General features: G+C 60.0%; 1 protein-coding gene across 6 annotated transcripts in view; it reads left to right on the top strand.

Moving 5' to 3' along the window:
- Nucleotides 1–2,116: 2,116 nt before the first annotated feature.
- The window catches only part of WNT4 (Wnt family member 4), a 29,200-nt gene continuing 12,820 nt past the window's right edge, over nt 2,117–18,496 (top strand). For 3 of the 6 annotated variants that reach the window (XM_086327562.1, XM_086327568.1, XM_086327543.1), the window contains exons 1-2: nt 2,117–2,256; nt 17,870–18,105. In XM_086327562.1, the coding sequence (XP_086183688.1) occupies nt 17,958–18,105 (148 nt within the window). In that variant the 5' untranslated portion in view covers nt 2,117–2,256; nt 17,870–17,957. Of the gene's footprint in view, nt 2,257–2,335; nt 2,412–3,252; nt 3,330–17,869; nt 18,106–18,496 lie in introns of those variants that run through there. The other 3 variants (XM_086327552.1, XM_086327578.1, XM_086327535.1) reach the window with 3 other exon arrangements.

Below are 18,496 nucleotides of genomic sequence, written 5' to 3'. Positions count from 1 at the left end.
GGGCCGTGGCCAGGATGGAATAAGTTCACGTAAGTAAATCATCTGGACCCGTGGCTGGCACATAGAAAGCCAGTCGCGACACAGTTGCCATCACTGTATGTGATTAGAGATGAGAGAGCTATTGAAGACTGAACTGTTGATTCACTCCTATTTATATCTTCACAACTGAATCTTGAGAGATAGAAGAGCATTTTCTCAAAGAGACTTTCGCATGAAGACTTCCCACTGACCCAGAGTGGAGGGCTCCTCCCCCGCCCTTATCGCGGCTGGGCGGGCCTTTCTGGCTGGGCCTCTCCCTCCCTCTGTCCTCCTGCCCAGCTCACAGGACTCACACCACCGCTCCATGTGTGTCTCCAACAGCCCCAGAAGATGGGCCGGGTAACACTGTCCCACTTGACGGTCCAGGGGCCCCCCAGATGTCAGGGCCATGTGCCTCAGGGCAGGAGCCCAAACCCCAGAGCCCAGGCCCTGGGCAGCAGCAGCAGGCACCAAGGCTATGGCTCTGCCGTCCCAGGACCACCACTTCCTTCGGCAAGTCACGCCTCTAACCCTCATGGCCTCATCTGTCAAAGGAGAGAAAAGACCTTCCCAGGTCTCTTGTGCAGAGAAGGCAATGGCACCCCACTCCAGTACTCTTGCCTGGAAAATCCCATGGATGGAGGAGCCTGGAAGGCTGCAGTCCATGGGGTCGCACAGAGTCGGACACGACTGAAGCGACTTAGCAGCAGCAGCAGCAGGTCTCTTGTGAGGACTGAATGCGTGACAATCCTGAGAACAACACCTAGCACGTGCGGGCTCAATACTTTAGCAAAAGGAGAGATGCTACTTTGCCTGGCAGAGTCCTGCTTTATGCCTGACTCCTGGCAAATCTTCCAGTTGGAGACCCTGGTCACTCTCAAAAATGTCTCGGTTTGGAAAAACATTATATGGACACTCTAAAATAATTGCCTGTAGCTGTTTAAATTATTATTATTATTACTATTATTGTTTTCCACCCTACCACACTGAGACTGTAAGAATCATATACGTTGACTCAGAACAGTTTAGTAATTCAGTACCTCCCTTGGGTGAACGTGAGCCCTGCCCTGGGGACCTCAAACTCTAGGTCTCCAGCTAAGCTCTCACAATAGGGAGACAAGACCCTGGGGCCAAGGTGATGTGCCACCTGAAGTCTGTGCCCCCTCTAGATCACTCTGGATGCCCAGGTGGCCCCAAGCCCAATACCAGGAGGACCTGGGAGGGTCTCTTCTGCAGATCCAAGCTTGGAGGTCAGATGGCGCCACTGACATGCCCAGCTCGGCGGCGGAGGGGTGGCCGGGGGCGGCTCTCTCGGGAGCAGGGCAGTGTGCGCCTAGCTGGCATGTGCGGGCTGAGGTGTCCACACACGTGTACACAGGGGCCCCTGCCCCACCAAGCTCCAGTGCGGGCTCTGAGGAGTCCGAGGAGTCTGCATTCAGAGCTGGCCTTCCAGGTTGCTATGAAAGTGTGCTTGTCAAGGTAGGAGAATAGAACATATTTTAGTTCACATTTTGTTAGCTTGATTTATAACTTGCAAATATTTAGACATATGGTATGTGAGCCTCCATCTGCACTCTCCCTGGGCCCCGCAAATCCCTGCCACCTCCTGCCCACTCTCAACGCCAAATGTTTACTGAGCCCCTCCTCCGCGCTGAGCCCAGGGCACGCCATGGGGTGAAGGGCGCCCTCCCGGCACCCAAATGTGACCATCTATGTGGGAGCACACCTGGTGCTCCTAAACCAGTGAAGAGCCCGGTGGGGGTAGGGGTGGCGTGGACCTGGTCTATGGCTCTGCCCCAACCCTAATGAGGCAGGCGGCTTCCTGCCCTCTCTGGGTCTCAGTCTCCCCGTTTAGACAACAGATTCCATTCGCCCTAAGAGGCCCTGGTACCCAGGCTGAAGCAGGGTGAGGTAGGGCACAATTAGGTCCGGGACCTGGGGAGGGCGTAACCTGGCGATGGGCCGCGAACTCTCGGGTTACCAAGGTGTGGAACTGAGCACTTTGCACTAGCAGGTCATCTCGTCCATTCATTCCACAAACACTGCAGCCACCCACGCTGTGCCAGCTAGGGGCTGATCTGCCGGACCTGGGAGGATCAAACAGGCACGCAGAAAACCGAAAGGCAAGGCAAAGACTGGCGAGGGTGCTCAAAAGAGACCTCCTCTAATCTCCTTCCATCCTCGCAACCCTCCAGTCTCCTGTCCATTTCTCAGATGAGAAAACGGAGGACCGGAGAGGTAAGGGGCTAGGTCAACACCCTGCCGCTTAGGGCGTGCCCAGATCTTGTGGCCAGCCAGAAGCGAGGTTTCAGATTCCGGCAGTCTCCGGCCACTGTCCCAAGCTGCCCGAAGCATGGGGAGGCCCCGTCCAGCTCCCGGAAGGCTGGAGGGAGGTGAGGGCAGGGAGGGGCCGGGCCAGAGGACGCGCCGGCCGGGAGGCAGGGAGGGGCCTGGCGGCGGGTGTGGGGGGACGGGAGTAGGGGGAGTCGGGTGGCACCCACCTCCCGGGTGCGCAGCCTGGGTGCTCGGCCCGGGCGCCCGGAGCGCCAGCGGCTTAGGTGCGCGCGAGCGACAGCCGCGCTCGGGCCGGGGTAGGGCTCCCAAGCTCCGGCAGAGGGGTGCGGCGGGGGGCGGCGCTGCAGTGCCCGCAGCGGCGGGCTGGGGGAGCTGTGCCCGTCTGTCCCCCAGGCTTGGTCGGGGACCGGGCAGCCGGGACGCCGCTCCCTCGCCCGGCCAAGCCAGGCGACGCGCAGCCAGGCGTGCCTAGAGCGGGCTCCGGCCCCAAGGACTCCCGGGCACCCGGCCGGGGAGGGCCCGGGAGAAGCCAGTCCCGCGGGCCAGGGCGTCCACGGGCGCCGCCGCTCTGGCCCGCCCCCGGGGGTTGGGGTGGGGGGGGTGTCCCGGGCCGCTGGGCCCGCCCAGGTAACCCCATCCTCGGCCCGCCCCCGGCCCGCCCCCCCCGGCCGCCCGCCTCCGTCGCCGCCGCCGCTGCCGCCGCATCCCGGCTCTGGGGCGGCGCTGACAGTCTGGTCCGCGCCGGGCAGCGGGCGCAGCAGCGGGCAGGGCTGCCGGCAGGCACGGAGGCAGAGCCTCGCCGCGCGCGCCCCGGCCCGCGCCCGGCGCCGCGCCCCAGCCCGCCTGCGGGGCGCCCACCTGCCGCCCGGACGGGAGGTCCCCCCACACCCGCCCCCGCGGCCGCAGCCGCTGCCCGGGGCCGGCGCCCGCGGCGGCACCATGAGTCCCCGCTGGTGCCTGCGTTCACTGCGCCTCCTGGTCTTCGCCGTCTTCTCGGCCGCCGCGAGCAACTGGCTGTAAGTCTGGACCCGGCGGGGCCGGGTGGGTGCCGGGGCGGGGCGGGCCCCGGGGGCCGCGGCCGGTGCCAGGCGGCGCGGGGGGCAGCGGGCGCGGGGGCGCCCGGCAGGTGTCTTGGCCGCGGGACGCGAGGCTCGACCGCCCTGTGCGCCGCCGCCGCCGCCACTGCCCCGGCCTCCCTCTGAACACCCCTCTGCCCGCGTCCGGCTCCCAGCTCAGGGGCGGCAGGGGTGGTGGCGACCGCCCGCACCCCGAGGCGGCGTGGGGAGCCCGGGAGCGCAAGGGGCGCGAGCGCGGGACGGCGGCAGGGGCGGGGTGCCGGGTGCTGGGCGCAGCCCGGGCTGGGCTGACAGGTCGCCGAGCAAGCGCATGACGGGCGAGGACCCTGGCTGCTAATAGCAGGTTAATCCCCGCCGAAGTCCAGGAGTGAGCTCCCCGCGCCTAGCTGCCCGCGCGGCGCTGCCGGCTGGGCCGGAGGCGTGCAGGGACCTGTCCTGCTTGGGGGCCCAGGAGCCGGGATAGAAGCAGGGAAGAGACCGGCCGGCCGGCCTCCGGCAGCTGGCGCTGGCCGGCCTTGGTTCTCCCTGGAGCAGGAAGAAACTCCGTCCAGAGCTTTAAGAGGCAGCAGCCCCCGGCTCCCTAAGTCTCACCTAAGAAGAGGGGGCAGTGACCGCTTGTGACCTGTTTCTCCCTTATTGGGCTGGGGCTGAAGGTTTGCTGGGGGCAGTGGGGGATTCTAAACGGATGAGCTTCCATGAGTGGGTAGCAAGGAAGCAAGAGGGCCCTGGACCCGTTCTTCATCCCCCTTAGTGATGGTTTTCACCCCTGCCCCAGGCTTCACCCTGGTCCCCATTGCTTCTGCCCAGAACTCTGCCCCCATCGGCCGCTGTGGCCAGTGGGGAGCCAAGCTCCAATATTGATCTGAAAAGCATGAGGTGGGAAGGGGGATAGCCAACAGTGTAGCTGGGGTTTCCATGGAGACAGCGGGAGAGGAAAAAATTCTCTCTGCATCAAGACCAAAGAACAAATATCTCCCATGAAATTGCCCCGAGTGTCCAATGGCTGTTGCTATGAGGTCATTGCGGCCGCTGGGGCCCTGCAGGCTGGAAGGAGTGCGTTTGCTGGGGTCAAAGCCACCCAGGGCTTGGGGGACTGAGGTGATGTGGAATTCTCCCAGCTGTTCTGAGAGCGAGAGTGAGCGACTCCAAGGCAGCCCAAAGTGGCTGTGGAGCTTTTGTTTTTCTTGGAGACTTAATTTGATTAACACTTCAGGGGCAGTGGCAAAGTGTACAGAGACCAGGGTACCACCACCTCCTCCTGCTACCCCTCGGCAGGCCACCCCCCCTCCCCGCTCCGAGTGGGGCCTGGGGGTCACAGAGCCAAGGAGAGGGGCTGATTGGGACTTGGGGAAGTTCATGGTCCCTGGAAAGCATGGGTTCAGAGCCAGGGTCTCCAAAGCCAGCAGGAGCAAGAACTGGTATGACTGGCCCAGGGCTGAGGGCTACAAAAAGGCAGAGGAGGAAGCGACAATTCAAGGGTCTGACCCAGGCCTTCCAGGAAGAGCGAGACATCCACAGTGGAGTTCTTCAAGAGCATCTAGTGTTTGGGCTCATTTTACAGATGAGGACACCGAGGCCCCAGGAGGGGCAGCTACTTGCTCATCTCAGAGCAGAGAACTGATCCCAGATGCTCTGACTTCCAGGCAGTGACATACCTCCTTCCCTGAAGCCGTCCCAAACTTAAGCCAGAGTGGCCCAGGTAATGTCACTACCCACCTTCAGCCACATCCAAGCCCCAAATCCCAACCAGGGAGGCTGCTCCAGCTTTGGGTCATGCAAACCGTGGGGAATTCCAAGTGGGGTGGGGTGAAGAGGGGCGGCCTAGAAGGAGAAGAGAGGTTGGCAAACCTGTTCTCTGCAGCCGTGATGGTTCAGGTTGCCATGCAGCAGGTCTCCAGATGACCCAGCTCGCTCCTGCTCCAGCCCGGGCTTCAAGCCAAGGGTTTCTGTTCGGCCCAAGGCAGGAGAAACAAGGGGCTTCCCAGGACCCCCGCCAATCCAGAAAGGCTGTGATGGAGAAGAGATCTCTGGGCATATTCCAAGACTGGGTCCATCCCCAGGTGAGGGACTGGGCCAGCTCTGGGGGAAATAGATGTCACAGCCGGGCCTCCAAGGAGCTTGGAGGAAGACAAGGTAAAAGCAGACCACGGATGCATGAGACCGTGAACATGCGGTAGCTGTCGGAGGAAGATGAGTGTGAGCTGGAGCGGTCACGGAGGGGACTTGGCCTGAAGGTTGTAGAATCCTGACAGTAATCATTAGAATAGATCCTCTGAATCTGAATCCCATTTTACAGATAAGAAAATTGAGGATCACGGAGGTGATGGCCCGAGTCACCTGGCTGGTAAATGGCAGAGGCGTCTAACCCAAAAGCTGCCTGTAGAAGGAAAAGTTTCTGGCAGGCAGATGTCCGTCCAGGCATGATGGCTGGCACTGTGTCTTTTCCAGCCATGCTGGAGGTCTGGCCCCAAGAGGATGGCTGGCAGCACTCTCAGAGGGGCAAGGCCGGGGTGTCCACTCCCCTTCCAGTACCTGGAATCAGGCTTCCGGCCAGGGCCGGCTGGCTGTCCGGTTGCAAGAGCTGATGCTGTCTGTTGTCTCCGTAGGGCGGGTGGCCTGGCGGAGAGGCCAGGTGTCCCGCTGCGTGCAGCTGTTGGGCAGGATGGAGCTTGGAGCTGGGAGGGCTCTGTAGCCCGAGGCCTGGGCAAGCCCAGAGAAGCTAGAAGCTGTTGATTAGACTTGTGTCTGGCACCAGGAGTGAGTTGACAGCTTGTGGCAGCTCCCACCACTGAGGGAGGGAGAGAGGGAGGGATGGATGAAACGGTCCATCAGTGGAAAGCCTGGATCTTCCACAGACCTGGGCTTGTAAAAGTCTCTGCGTGTTTCCCCCGGCACGGGGGCCATGCTGGAAGTCCGGAGACTTGGTCCTCAGAGCTGGGTGGCCTGGGATGGCCTCTTTCTCCCTCTGGCCCACAATCCTCAGCAGATTGTTCTGAACCCCAGAGAGAAGTACTGGAAAAGTTAGACAGATAAACTAAGATAGAATAGATAAACTAATATTTTATCATGGTGGATTTCCTGAAGAAAGGCGATGATGTGCTGAGCTGGGGCCCCCTTGGAGGCCCAGTAGGCACAGCCAGGGGGCCTGTGCTACATTCACAGGTCGTCCAGCAGAGTAGCAAGGGCAGATGGCATACAGTTCCATCCCAGGTCTGCCCCTGACCAGAGGGGTGACCTCGGACAAGGTACTTACCCTCTCTGAGCCTTGGGTTCTTCATCTGTAAAATGGGAGAGACACGTGAGGGTGCTGAGGCTACAGAGAGAGCCCACAAGCAGAGTAACGCCTGGCGCGCTGGGCCCGTGCAGCCAGAGCCAGCCAAGACATGCAGTGCCGGCCCCGCAGCTAAAGGCATGGTCTGTCTGCCCCAGGAAGTGTCCCCCTAGTCTCTGGCTGAAACCCCCGCTCCCTTCTAAAGAGCAAAAGCGCACCCCCGTGGGTCCCCTCCTACGGCCCTGGGCATTGAATTACAATCGCTGGCACGCCCATGGCTCTTTACAGTTTGCACTGGGATTTCTCTCCGTTGGTACTTGGGGCCTGTGCTGTGCGTTGTTGAATGTTTAGCAGCATCCCTGGCCTCTCTACCCATCAGACACCTGTAGCGCCCTGCCGCCCAAGCCCCCCGGCAACCCCCGCCAGCCAGGGAACCACCAGAAATGTCCCCAGACATTGTCAAATGTCCCTGGAGGGCAGAATCACCCCTGGTTGAGACTCAATGGCTTACGAAGCATTTTCACACCCATTTCCTTATAAGAACCATATAACCTCTGCCCCTTCCCCTTCAGAGGAGGGAGTCCATATTCAACCCCACTTCAAAGGCCCAGAGGTGCAGTGACTTCCCCAAGGGATATCCTGCATGGCAGAGGCAGTATTTGACCTGCTCTCAGATGTCCAGACCTCGTGGGTTTCCATCCTCTCCTTAGAGAACTGTTTCCCGTCACATGTTGCTGTTTAGCCTTCCAGTCGTGTCCCACTCTTTGCGACCCCCCATGGACTGTATGTAGCCCACCAGGCTCCTCTGTCCGCGGAATTCTCCAGGCAAGGATACGGGAGTGGGCTGCCATTTCCAAATAATGTGGCTCCTCTGCAAGGTGAGAAACCTCCGGAGGCCAAGGCTGTGGCATGAACGCCTCCCAGCAGCCTCAGTGCCTGGCACATGCCGGGCCTGTAGTAGCTTCTCAGTCAACATTTCACGAACAAAGGAAGGACAGGCCTGTTCGCTCCTGAGGCTTGTAAGTTGCTGTCACATCAGGCCCCATCTGATGTGGGCCCTCCCGCTTTGAGTGGGAGGGAAGCTCTGCCCTACTGCCCCGAGCCACGGGTGATGCTCAGATGTGCCAAAGTGGGTGTCAGGATGCGTGGCTGTCACCCAGCAGATGCGCGGCTCTGGCCCGCAGCTCTGGGCCAGGGCACCCACTCAGAGCCAAGCTGAGAGCACTTTCTCCCCTTACCCTCCTCTTGAGGCCCCGGGACCAGGCCTGCCTGAGGGGTTTGTTCAAGCAGCAATCATGGCCCAGCTGTCTGCCGTGGCTTGACTTTCTTCCCTCAACCCTGGATTAGCAATTGAGCAACTCAGCATCTGACAAGACAGTGCTCCCCAAACCTGTTGAAACTCGCCCAGCTTGGGCCCTGTGGGTGCCTTGGGAGAGCTGAGCATTTGCACCAAGCCTCATCCTCTCGTCCCCCGCTCTGGGAAGAAGGGCTTGGTCTGAGCCAACAGGGCATGGAGTTGGCCAGGGAGCCACCGATGACGGGGGTGTGGAGGGTGACAGTTGCCCACCCCATCACCCCCACTACAAACAAGCCTGCAAGAACCACTCAGCGGACTCAGCTGGGAGGCGGGGCTGTGACCCCATGGTTGCTGTCCAGATTTCCACAGGAGTTGCCAGGTTTTATCTCTGAGTCCTGAGCTGCATCTTCTGTGATCCAGCCAAAGCCGGGAGAAGGCTCGCTCCCTGCCGTGACCCCCAGCTCCCCCTCTCCCCCTCCCAACCCCTCTCTGCCTCCCCCGTCTCCTGGCAAACTCGAAACCAAACTCTGTTAGTTCCCTGGCCAAGTCAGAACCCCCGCAGCAGAGGGGACCTGGTCTGAGAAAAGAGGCGAAGGGCGGGGGGTGGCGGGGAGTATAAGGAGGGAAGGAACCACCCCGACAGCTCTCGGCTCACAAGAGAACTTGGAGAGGCCCCTTAGAAGCATCATGACACCGCTGATGAGACCAGAGGGGCCTCTTTGCCGCTGTGACTCCGAACAGTCCTCTGGGACCGTTTCTCACTGTGTTCACACACAAGTCACTGCAGAACTGGATCTCAGGAACTCCTCTCCAAGGACTGGAGACCGCAGGGTACTCTCCTTGAGTCAGGGATGCCCAGCTGTCCTGGCACCCCAGGGCTGAGAGGATGGAATCTCAGCCATCAGAGTCAGAGGTTCTTGGAAGTGCTCAAGTCAGCCTCCTCCAGGGACACCGAGCCTCCAAGCAGGAGGGCGAGTGCCTGGCGAGCCCTGTGTGATGACAGCGAGCACTTCCTCGTCCAGACAGCTTCTCCATCAGGTGCCGTGCTAGGCACCTGGGGGTCACAGGGCACAGCAGTGGTACAGCTGGAACCCCACTCGAGGTCTCTGACTGCTTTCCAGACCTTTCCCTGCGGCAGGTAAAGCAGGCCTGCAGCCCACCCCCCTTGCCCGGCATCCCTGCTGAGGTGACAGGCGACAAGGGAGGAGCCCAGGTTTTCCCGCCAGCCCTGTTGGGGTGCGAGTGTGGGCTTAGCCGCTGGCTCCCCCAGGCCTGGGCCTTGAGCAAGGGTGTACCAAGGCCGAGGAACTCGCTAGAAACCCAGAGACACAGGGCATGAGCCTCCCTCCAGGGAGCCCACACTGTCCCCTGGACAGCTCAAGCGGCTTCCCCATCCCTCCTGGCATCCCTCCCCCAGGACCCCCCAGCCCAGCTGGGGAGAACCACTCAACAGTGTGATGGCTCCAAGGCAGGCAAGGCACTCCAGGGAGGAGGCTCGGATGGGTCTTTGCAAGGGAGACGCTCTCTGCTGGCAAATTCGGGGGTGAGCCACGGTCAGGAAGTGCCTTAAATTCAACGCCCACTGGGCCCACAGCCACACCTTCCCCTAGAGAGAGAAGGAAACTTCTCCCCGCCTGGCGCAGCTCGGGAACCAGCCAGGTTCAGGTCTGAGCTGCTATTTGCTGGCCCTGAGTCAGCCACCAGCTCCCCCGGGAGCAAATCCTGTGAGATGGGAAATAAGAAATGGGGAGGGGGGCGGGATGCCAGGAATGGCAGGTAGGGAAGTGGGGGAAACATGGGGGTGGGAGTAAGACGTCGAAACGGAGGAAGAGACAGACAATTCTGGGACTGTAACACTGCAACGATAACCCATCTTTTTTTCATTGAGGTAGAGATGAAGAAACATGCAAAATACTTCAATGCTGATTCGTCACACATGTTCAGCTAGACCACCCTGTTCTGTGTGCTTGCTCTGACCCCTTGCTCAATAGATGTTTCTTGAATACATTTAAAAAAATAAAGAGAGAGAAGATCGGGGTGCTGAAGCTTCTGAGGATGGGGAGTAAAGGGAGCCAGGGATCCCAGGAGATGGGGGGGTGCACACAGCACCCTAAGGCACAGGAGCAGGGACTTGGGCTGCAGGGAGGCTGTCATTCCGCTCGCAACTGAGGGAAAGCGCTTGGGGCAAAGAGAGCTTGACGTGGGCACTGAGAGCTCTATGGAGCTAAACTCCGTCTGGGGGAAGAGTGGCATGGAGGTAGCGCCCACCACCCCACGGCCCCTGCGGGCATCTCCAGGGCCAGCCCCTCCTCACTGGCTACCCCTGAAGGGCTTTCAGGCCAATGGCCGCAACTCCTTCCGCCACCTGAGAAGCTGCAGAGGTCACAGACCCAGACACTGTCCAGGCGGCCACGTAACCTCCAAGGCATCGTCCTCTCCAGCACCCCTCGCCCCTGAAAGACGCCTTCACGGTCAGGCAGGAAAGACACAGGGTCTCTAGAAAGACCCATCAATGGGAGAATAAGACTGCCTTCCTCAGACCGGGGCCCACTGATGCCAAACCACCACGTCCTTTGTGCCCTGGGCCGTCGCTGGAGCCTGATGAGCCAGCCCAAGTTTAGAAGCCGAAGGACCTGTTTTCAAGTCTTGACCACCCCTGAATGGCTGCACAGCCTTGAACATGCACCTCTCTGAACCTTGGTTTCCTCATCTGTAAAACGGAGGGGATGATACCCACCTGGAGAATCCTGCATGAATTTACCCGGTGGCTCAGTGGTAAAGAATCCACCTGCAACGCAGGAGCCACAGGAGACGCAGGCTTGATCCCTGCATCAGGAAGATCCCCTGGAGGAGGGCATGGTAACCCTCTGCAGTGTTCTTGCCTGGAGAATCCCATGGACAGAGGAGCTTGGTGGGCTATGGTCCATGGAGTCACAAAGAGTCGGACATGACCGAAGTGAGTTAGCACACACGTGTCCATGTAAGGATATAGTGGAGCACATGACTGTTGTTTGAGGAGCAAAGTGACAAGGGGTGTAAGGTCCCTCTTCCTGTCATCTAGTCCCAAGAATGGTTCCCAGGTGCCCTGGGCACACCACTATCTCTGCCATCCTCATGCCTGGGTCCCCAGTTCCAAATCTCTTAACAGCACCATCCCCCGAGTCCTCAGACCGCCCGTTCCTAAAGGACCCACCTGACGGGCCAGAACCACTGAAGACTCCATCGGGAGACTCCGTTAACCATCCACAGTTGGGATCAAGGCTGAGGTGATCCACTGTCCCCAAAGGGCACGTGTCCTGCCCTCTGGGAGGCTCAGTTGAAAGAAGGGCTGGGAACCCAGGTGGGAGGGAGCAGACGGAGCCAAGCCAAAGAAGACAAATGAGCTGAACCAGCCTGGGGTCCCCCGGAAGAGTCCACAGCTCAAGGGACTAAGGAGAGGCTTTGGGAGGGCACGGATGCTGACGCTGCTGATGAGCATACCAATGATAAGGAATAAAGATAATATATAATCGTGTTGCCAACAGGACAGGAGTGCCTGCTGTGTGCCTGTTTAACCCACCTCAGCCTCTGGAGATCTGAATGCTTCTTCTCCCCACCCTAGAGGGGAAGACACGGAGGCTCACAGCCCCTCTCTTGCAGCCAGTAACATGGAGACAGGATGCTGACCCAGTCTGTCCATCTCTCTTGGGCAGTGCCTAGCGCTGCCTGCCACGGGAAGGGATGAGAGTCTCGGGACAGGGCTACTACGGCGACTGAGACTGCGGGTACAGAAGCCCTCCAAGGCCTGAAAACAGCTGGGGATGTGGACGGCTCCTGGGAAACCAGGGACTCCCCACCTGCCAGGAGTGCCGGGGGTGCCCAGACGGGTCGCAGACCCTCTGTCCCTCACCCGGCTGCGTCTCCCCGGGCGGGCAGCTCTCCGATCAGCAGGCACCCGGTTCCCTCGGGCTCCTCCTCCCAGTCTCTTGGCCTCCTTCCTTCCTGGTGTCGCCCGGCAGGCACGACCGCTCCTCGGGAGGCTCTAAATGCGGCCTGGGCAGCAGGGAGGCCCGAGGGAGGAGGGGGTAGAGAGAGGCCTGGGCCGGCCTCCCAGCCCCCACCTGCCCCCCCGGGGGCCGGGACCCAGGGCACTGACCTGCCTGGCCTCCCAAACGCTCCAGCAATTTCCCGTCCCCGGTCCTCATGACTGCGCAGATCAGAGCCGGGGCAGGAGGCAGAGAGGTGCAGATTTTCCTTTAGGAATTTTTATATATATATATATATATTTTTTTTTTTTTTTTTTTTTTTTTAAAAAGCCAGCAAACCTGGAAAAGCTTGGGACAAGCCCAGCTAATTTTAGTTTCTAATGAAAACAGCAGGTGGCTGAGAGGATCTGATCTCCCTGGCAGGGCCAAGGGCCCTCCGGCCTCGCAGGCAGCAGGCACGGGCCGCAGGGAGGGCCTCCTGGGAGGAGCCTGGCCGACCCCGAGCCCCTGCGAGAGGAGACGGGCACGCGCTGGCTGGCAGCGGGGCGGCCCGGGGTGGGGGGGTGGGGGGGGTAACCTGATCGATGGCACGGCTGTGGCTGGAGTCCTGGGTGGCCCTGGGCAGCAGGTGGCAAATGGCTAAGACTGTGCTCAGCAGCGGCCGGAAGCAGCCTAAACAGGGGCGATGCAACCCCAACGAGGGAAGAGGCAGGGGTGGCCCCATGCTCCGTGTCTCCCCCAGGAATGGCCTGTGCACTTGACATCTGAGCCAGGCCCAGCCCCAGGTCAGAGAGCAGCACGCGTGTTTCTGGGGGAAAGGTTGAGCCACCTGAGGGTGTGCGGAGGGCATTCCTGAGGCCCCTGGGGCCAGCTTGGCCTTGCCCCCTGGGCTCTCTAAGTCCTCCGCAGGCCCAACAGCCAAGGAGCCCCCAGGTTCTTCGGTCACCCCCGCCCTCCCCTCTCCTGAGCACTTTGCAGGAGGGGAGCTGAAGGGATCTCATGAGCACAGGGCCCTCCATCTATGCTGCAAGCATTCACTGAGCACCTTCTACGGTCACAGCCTGTGCTGGACGTCGGGGAGGCCACAGGCTGGACACACACCGAGCGGGGCGTGACGCCCTGCAGCTGTCGAGCGAGGCAGATCCACAGCCGGGGTGCAGGGGAGAAAAGGGCCCAGTGTGAGCTGGGTTTGCATTCCAGCGTTGCTGCTCACTAGCTGTGTGACTCTGGGGTGTCACGCCCCCTCTCTGGGCCCCAGTTTGCTCATCTGTAAAACGAAGCCAGGCATCCTAACTGAAGAAGCAGTGCGGGCCAGGGCCCATGAGGCTTGGGGTCCTAAGCCCCCCGCCCCTTCTCCAGTCCCAGTCCCATTTCAGTTCTGACGTCCCGCCCTTTCCAGGCAAGAGAGAATTGGAGGGTTTAGGGTTGTGCTGCTCTTACCATGGAAGGGGTCAGCTGAGGGGCCAGACGAAAGCAGGGGCTGGGGGTGGTGGGCATTGGTGCCAGCCTTGGGGGGCAGGGACACTCCTCAACAGAAGAGCTTTCTCAGCTTCTTTCTGGAAGCCATCCCGGTGACTCACGGCCGTGGCAGGCCAACAGCTCACCCCTAAATCCCTTCTACTGTTATTTCAGCCTGTGTCCCTCGTTGAGTTCTGAGCGGCGGCAGGGGTAGGCGGGGGGCGGGCGGAGGGTAGAGGTCTCCTCTGGTCCGTGTCCCCCGTCTTCAACGGCAGGGGCTCCCTCTATCAGCCTGCGTGGGATGGGGCCAGAGGCCTCTGCGGCTTAAACCCCTCCATCCTGCGGGCTCTGACCCTTTCGTCTGCAGTAGTACCCTGAAGAGACAGGCTCCAACAGGGCAGGGACTGGTCCAAGGTCGCACCGTAGGCGGGTATCTCCGCCAGGCCTCCCCAGCTTGCTCGCCCTGCCCGGAGAACCCCCACCTTGGAACAGAGGCCAAGCTTCTGCACCACCTGCCCTCCCCTTCCCCCAGCCCCTCGGCAAGACACGAGAGGGGGGCAGAGCGGAGGTGGGGGCCGGCCAGCTCTGTGCCCCCATGTCACCGCCCCCCCACCTTCTCCTAGAAGCCAGCCCTGGCATCTGAGCAGAAAAGGATCCAACTTGTAGGCCCAACTCCTAGTCCCCCATCACCCTGCGGCCTCCCAACGTGGACCTGGCCCATGGCCAGTAGCCAGGCTCTTGGCGCCCCCTGCAGGCCAGGAGCGCCAAGTGGTGCCAGCCCCACAGCTGGGCTGGGGGTACCGTGGACCCAGATAGGGCCCCCTCCCCTTGCAGAGGCACCCTCCCGCGGACCCTCAGCCATCTTTCCACCCCCGTCTCCCTTCTGAGGAGGCCTTGCCCAGGCCTCACAGGGATGCTACCAAGCCTCTGTGCCTCCTCTGGGCAAAGACTGGGAGCCTCCTGGGAGGCAGGCAATGGGGGGAGAGTGAGTGGGGGTGCTGCCTCTCCCCAAGATCACCCATCTCCACCTCCCGAGTTGCTAGGGAAGGGCGAGAGCCTCAGCATCACAGCGCACCCAAAAATCAGCTGAGAGCAAGACGCAGCTAGGGAAGGGCGAGAGCCTCAGCATCACGGCGCACCCAAAAATCAGCTGAGAGCAAGACGCAGCAACCATGCCACAGCAGGTTAACTTCTCCCAGCGGCCTGGGGGTCAAAATCACTACCTCCACTTCCCGGATCAGGAAAGCCAGATGCAGGGAGGCCCAGCAAGCAGGGCACCGGTGCAGCCGTGAGGAGGAGACAGCGCGCCAGAATCAGCTTCCCAGGGGACTGGGGAGGGAACACCACCTGTGGTCACCCTGGGCTTCCCCTAAAGCCGCCTCCAGGTGGGTGCCAGCCTGGCTTCACAGCTGCTGCGGGGAATGCGTTGAAAAGCCCATACACCCACCAAGCTCCGCCTGGAGTGGGGCCCAGACACCCGTGCTCTCGGCAAACCCCGCAAATATTTTCCTGCACAGTTAGGTTTGAGAACCATCACTCTAGTCCAGCCCCCATGCCCGACAAAAAGAATCCAGCTGCTGGTGGTACGCTGCCAGTGGGGAGAGCTCGGCAACCCACAGGTAGCCCACCGTCTATCTACACCTTGGCCCGTGTCCTTAGGTCCAACGAACCCAGCTCCCAGCAGCCTCTGCCCACCGGTGACATTCAAGTCCTTGAGCCACTTAAAAGAATATTGTCTCCACCAAAGGCTTTTAAGTCAGGCAAAACCAGGGTCAAGTCCTGGCTCTGCCTCTTACTTGACGTGTGACATGGCATACAAGGCAAAGTATCTGTGCCTCAGTTTTAACCTCTGGAAAATGGGAGTTCATTGGCTTGCTGAGGATTAAATGCAATCACGTAAGTAAAGTGTTAGGCTTTACTGATTAAGGGCCGTTGCTGTTGTTGTTTAGTCGCTAAGTCGTGTCTCTTTGCGACCCCAGCATGTTAGGCTTCCCTATCCTTCACTATCTCCCAGAGCTTGCTCAAACTCAAGTCCATCGAGTCAGTGATGCCATCCAACCATCTCATCCTCTGTCGTCCCCTTCTCCTCCTTCCTCAATCTTTCCCAGCATCAGGGTCTTTTCCAACGAGTCGGCTCTTCATATCAGGTGGCCAAAGTATTGGAGCTTCAGCTTCAGCATCAGTCCTTCCAATGAATATTCAGGGTTGATTTTCTTTAGGATTGACTGGTTTGATCTTCTTGCAGTCCAAGAGACTCTCAAGAGTCTTCTCCAGCACCACAATTCAAAAATCATCCATTCTTCGGCATTCAGCCTTCAAATTAGTTATTCTTATTGCCATTGTCATAAAAATCTCCCTTGTCTTACTAGGATTTCTGTGTGATTTTCTATCTGGGTACCGTGCATTTATTCATTCCTTCACTTGGCAAACAGATGTCACACTCACACCCCATCGTCTGAGGCCCTGGCTCAGACCATCTTTCACATACAGGATCTCTGTAATGGCCTGACAACGGTTCCTTGACTTGGCCACAACTGGTGGTCACCCCCTCACATTACAGGTGGGAAAACTGAGTCCCAGAGCGGTGACCTTCCCCCTTTATCCTTTTTCTGATAGAAATCTGTGCAGCTCCCCTTGTGAGACGCACCAGCATCTTCACCTCCACCCCCGGAAAACCACTGCTCCCGCATCAAGGAGACCTGGGTTGCTGGGTTGGTTCACTGTGGAGTGTGGTGCAGCAGGATACCTCCTCTCTTTATATTCAGAGCCCCTGATCTGTGAGGTTGGGGCTGAGCCTGAGGGTAGGTAGAGCTGGGGTCTGAGTCTCCTGTGGGAAGTTGGTGGGACGGTCCCTTTCCTTCTCTGAGCTTACCAGTAACATAAGGAGTCTGGACCAGACCATCTGTCTCATTCCTGAAGGCTGTGATTCTGTGCACTCTGCTGTATCTCCAAGAACCTGGGAGGCAGCACCTGGCAGCCCTGCCCTAAGAGGTGGCAGGTGCACCTCCCAGTGAAGAGATAGAAAGGGAGGCCTTCCAGAGTCCCCACTCAGCTCTCCTTCCACCATCAGACTGCTACTTGTGTGCCTACTATGTGCACTGGCCTTGGCCAAGGATGCTCGGATGGGTGGGTGGGGACAGGCTGAGGGGCCGAGTTTGGAGCACAAGCCTCGGGGTCATCCAGACCCAGACGCAATGCAGGCCTGCTCTCCCTTACAAGTCGGGTGACTCTGATGGCCACCTCCCTGCTTTGAAATATGACCTGACACTTAGTAGGTGCTCACTCTTCCCTTGCGAGGGAAACCGCTTTTCTTCCTCACAGGGTCTTTCCCCAGCTCTGCTCCCACCCCAGTGAGCGTCCTTGTATCTTGCTCCAGGGCCCCTTGCATCCTGGCCCAGATCACAAAATCATCGTCATCAGACAGGGTAGAGCCCTCTGGAGCCCTTACGGAGGAGGACAGGCAGGGGAAAGGCCCATGGGGTAGGAGGGGTCTGAAGCTTGGCTCTGTCACTTGCTACCTGGATCCCCTTGGGCGTGTCACCCTCTTAGCCTTCATGTTGGAGTCCATGAAATGGGCACAATAATTGTCAACTCATAGATTGGGGGTGAAGTGGGTTTGATCCCTGGTTGGGGAACTAAGGTCCTACGTCCCATGTGGTGTGGTCAAAAGATTACAAAGTCAAAACAGTCATGCTCTGTCCTCCGCTGAAATGGGTGCAATGAAGCCCCCTCTCACATGTACCTGGTCGCAGAGTGCCTTGACAGAAAGCTGTGTTATCTGGCCTGGGATCCCCTTCCAACCCTGTGAGGTGGGGCAAGTGCTGATGCCTCATCCCCGGGCGGTGAAGAATCCAGAGGCTGAGCAGGGAGCCTGGCACACTTTGTTTTCAAAGCTCACATGCCCTCATTGCCGTCCCCAGCCCCCAGTCCTCACTGCACACATTGTCCTGAGTGCCACCGCTGTGATTCTGGTCTCTGCCTGGGGGCCTGGGAAATGGCTGGCAATGAGGATTGCGGCCTTTGTTAGCCAGAAGGTGGGCTTAGGTCGCGGGGGTCCCTGCCTGGGGATGAGGGAAAGAGACACAGCAGACCAGACGGCGGCTCCAAGGCTCCCAGACAGAGGGCATCTCGACATGCAGGGCTTGGAGTGGACAAGGTCTGGCATAACATCGGGGCTGAGATGCCCATGGCCCAGGGGCCCCCCAGGCGGGGAGGGATCCCACGGAGGCTCTGTCAGCGGCTCTCCTAGGGCTTCCTTTAACTCCAGCTGAGATCGAGGCCTTGTACAAGACAGCCCTTCCCCACTTCTGCCCTCCACCGCCCAGGCAGGAGGGCTGTCCCTGGATCCAGAGAGAAGCCAGGGCCTCATCGCTGGGACACCTGGCTCCCAGAGCCCTGGACATGGCGGGGGGCCTCCGCCTGGGCGTGGAAGGAGGAGGGGAGGCGCTCTGCCTGGCGTCCCACCCCCACCCAACCCCGCTCTCCCCAGGTACCTGGCCAAGCTGTCGTCGGTGGGAAGCATCTCCGAGGAGGAGACCTGCGAGAAGCTCAAGGGCCTGATCCAGAGGCAGGTACAGATGTGCAAGCGGAACCTGGAGGTGATGGACTCGGTGCGCCGCGGCGCCCAGCTCGCCATCGAGGAGTGCCAGTACCAGTTCCGGAACCGGCGCTGGAACTGCTCCACGCTCGACTCGCTGCCGGTCTTCGGCAAGGTGGTGACGCAAGGTGAGGGCGGGGCGCGTGGGGGTACCGTCTCCTCGCGGGGCGGGAAGGGGAGTCATGTGCTTAGGAGTGGCTTGACTGGTCCATCACTCATCACAGGAGGCCCGGGAGTGAGCAGGACGCAGCGGAGGCGGGGGTTGGAGGCAGGAGGGCCTTCATTCACTGACACTGTAGTGCAATATCCCCGGCAGCATCTTCAGTCCTGGGGTCATCATCCTGTTTCACTCAGAATCCAAGACTCGGGCAGGGGAAAGAATGGAGCTGCCTGGAGCTCCTCAGAGGGTGAACAGCAGAATCAGAAATCAGATCCGGGGCCTCCAGCCCTCCAGCCCACCCTGTTCTTACCTTAGCTCTCAGCCTGCCGTAGGCAAGACCTCCTCCTTTGTCCGTACCT

Source organism: Bos grunniens, chromosome 2, assembly GCF_055505025.1.
Source record: "Bos grunniens cultivar Pamir isolate PY7600 chromosome 2, Bosgru_T2T1.0, whole genome shotgun sequence".
Taxonomy (NCBI): Eukaryota; Metazoa; Chordata; class Mammalia; order Artiodactyla; family Bovidae; genus Bos; species Bos grunniens.
The sequence above is the reverse complement of the archived record's forward strand: the minus strand, read 5'-3'. Positions and strand labels throughout refer to the sequence as shown.